This window comes from Prunus mume, unplaced genomic scaffold, assembly GCF_029339155.1.
Source record: "Prunus mume cultivar Tortuosa unplaced genomic scaffold, ASM2933915v1 scaffold20, whole genome shotgun sequence".
Lineage (NCBI taxonomy): Eukaryota > Viridiplantae > Streptophyta > Magnoliopsida > Rosales > Rosaceae > Prunus > Prunus mume.
In genome coordinates, this window is record NW_028296566.1 from 83,495 (window position 1) to 85,502 (window position 2,008).

At 33.9% G+C, this 2,008-nt stretch overlaps 1 protein-coding gene across 1 annotated transcript; it reads right to left on the bottom strand.

Annotated features, from left to right (window-relative positions):
• Positions 1-2,008, bottom strand: LOC148914336 (NADH-plastoquinone oxidoreductase subunit). The gene has a single exon (XM_089043726.1). It carries the CDS (start codon positions 2,006-2,008, stop codon positions 506-508), a length of 1,503 nt encoding a protein of 500 aa, XP_088899852.1. The 3' UTR covers positions 1-505.

Here is a 2,008-nt window from a genome sequence, read left to right on the forward strand (position 1 = left end):
TCATATTGGAATTGGGATCCAAAGGAGACTTGGGCGTTTATTACTTGGACCGTATTCGCGATTTATTTACATATTAGAACAAATAAAATTTTTGAAAGTATAAATTCTGCAATTGTGGCCTCAATGGGCTTTCTTATAATTTGGATATGCTATTTTGGGGTTAATCTATTAGGAATAGGGTTGCATAGTTATGGTTCATTTACATCTAATTGAATTAAATAAAGGACTTGACTGACTTGACGAATAGAAACATAGGATGGCATACGTGTATATATACGAAAACTTCATGTAAACCATTAAGAACCATTTGAATCAAGTAATGGAAATGGAATGATTCAAATGGTTCTCAGAAATGCTAGACATTTCCGGTTATAATATAATTCCAATTTTTTTATTTAACTTCAAATTTAACTTAAAAGAAAAAAAGGACTTATTTTTTATTGTACAATGAACGATTTTAAAAATCATGGGATTTCCGTTTAATCCTTTGGTTTACTCATGAAAACTATCTATAAAAATAATTGGATATAATAGCTTCGACCTTGTCAACTGATAATGAGAAAACGAAATCGGGATAAACACCAATACCTATTACAGGTAAAAGGATCGAGATCGAAACAAATAATTCTCGCGGTCCAGAATCAAAAAAATAAGAGTTTGGGGCATTAAAAAGCTTGTATCCATAGAACATCTGGCGTAACATAGATAATGAATAAATAGGAGTTAATATCATTCCAATTGCCATTACAAAAGTAATTAATATTTTTGTCATTAAAAGATATTTTTGGCTAGTAAGTATTCCAAAAAAAATTATCAATTCGGCAACAAAACCGCTCATGCCCGGTAATGCAAGAGAAGCCATTGATAAGATACTGAAAGTCGTGAATATTTTTGGAATTGCGATAGCCATTCCGCCCATTTCGTCGAGATAAACAAGACGTATTCTATCATAACTCGTTCCGGCCAAGAAAAAAAGCGCAGCGCCAATAAATCCGTGAGAGATTATTTGTAAAATGGCTCCGTTGAGTCCTGTATCGCTTATAGAACCAATTCCTATAATTATGAAACCCATATGAGATACAGAAGAATAGGCTATTCTTTTTTTTAAATTACGCTGACCTGGAGATGTTGAAGCTGCATAGATTATTTGAATTGTGCCTACTATCATCAACCAGGGAGAAAATATCGAATGAGCGTGGGGTAATAATTCCATATTGATCCGAACCAATCCATATGCTCCCATTTTTAATAAGATTCCGGCTAAAAGCATACAAGTACTGTAATGCGCCTCTCCATGAGTGTCTGGTAACCATGTATGTAAGGGTATGATCGGTGATTTGACAGCAAAAGCAATAAGAAATCCAATATAGAATATTATTTCCAGTGCTACAGGATACGATTGATTAGCTGATGTTTCAAAATTTAATGTCGGTTCATTGGAGCCGTATAAACCAATACCCAGAACTCCTATTAATAAAAAAACAGAACTTCCTGCAGTGTACAAAATAAATTTTGTAGCTGAATACAAACGTTTCTTTCCCCCCCACATGGATAGAAGTAAATAAACTGGAATTAATTCTAACTCCCACATGATGAAAAAAAGTAAAAGGTCTCGAGAAGAAAATGGTCCTATTTGACCGCTATACATTGCTAACATCAGGAAATGGAATAGTCGGGAATCTCGAGTAACCGGCCGAGTCGCTAAAGTAGCTAAAGTTGTGATAAATCCTGTCAGTAAAATAGGTCCTATAGAAATTCCATCTATTCCCAATCTCCAGTAAAAATCAAAAAAATTGATCCATTTATAATCCTCTGTCAGTTGCATTAATGGATCATCCAATTGGAAACGATAACCGAATGCATAGGTTGTTAGAAGTAGTTCTGTTAAACATATACATATAGTATACCAACGGATTACCTTATTTCCTCTATGAGGGAGAAAGAAAATTAAGGAACCCGCGAATATTGGCAAAACTACAACTAGTGTTAACCAAGGAAAATAATTCAT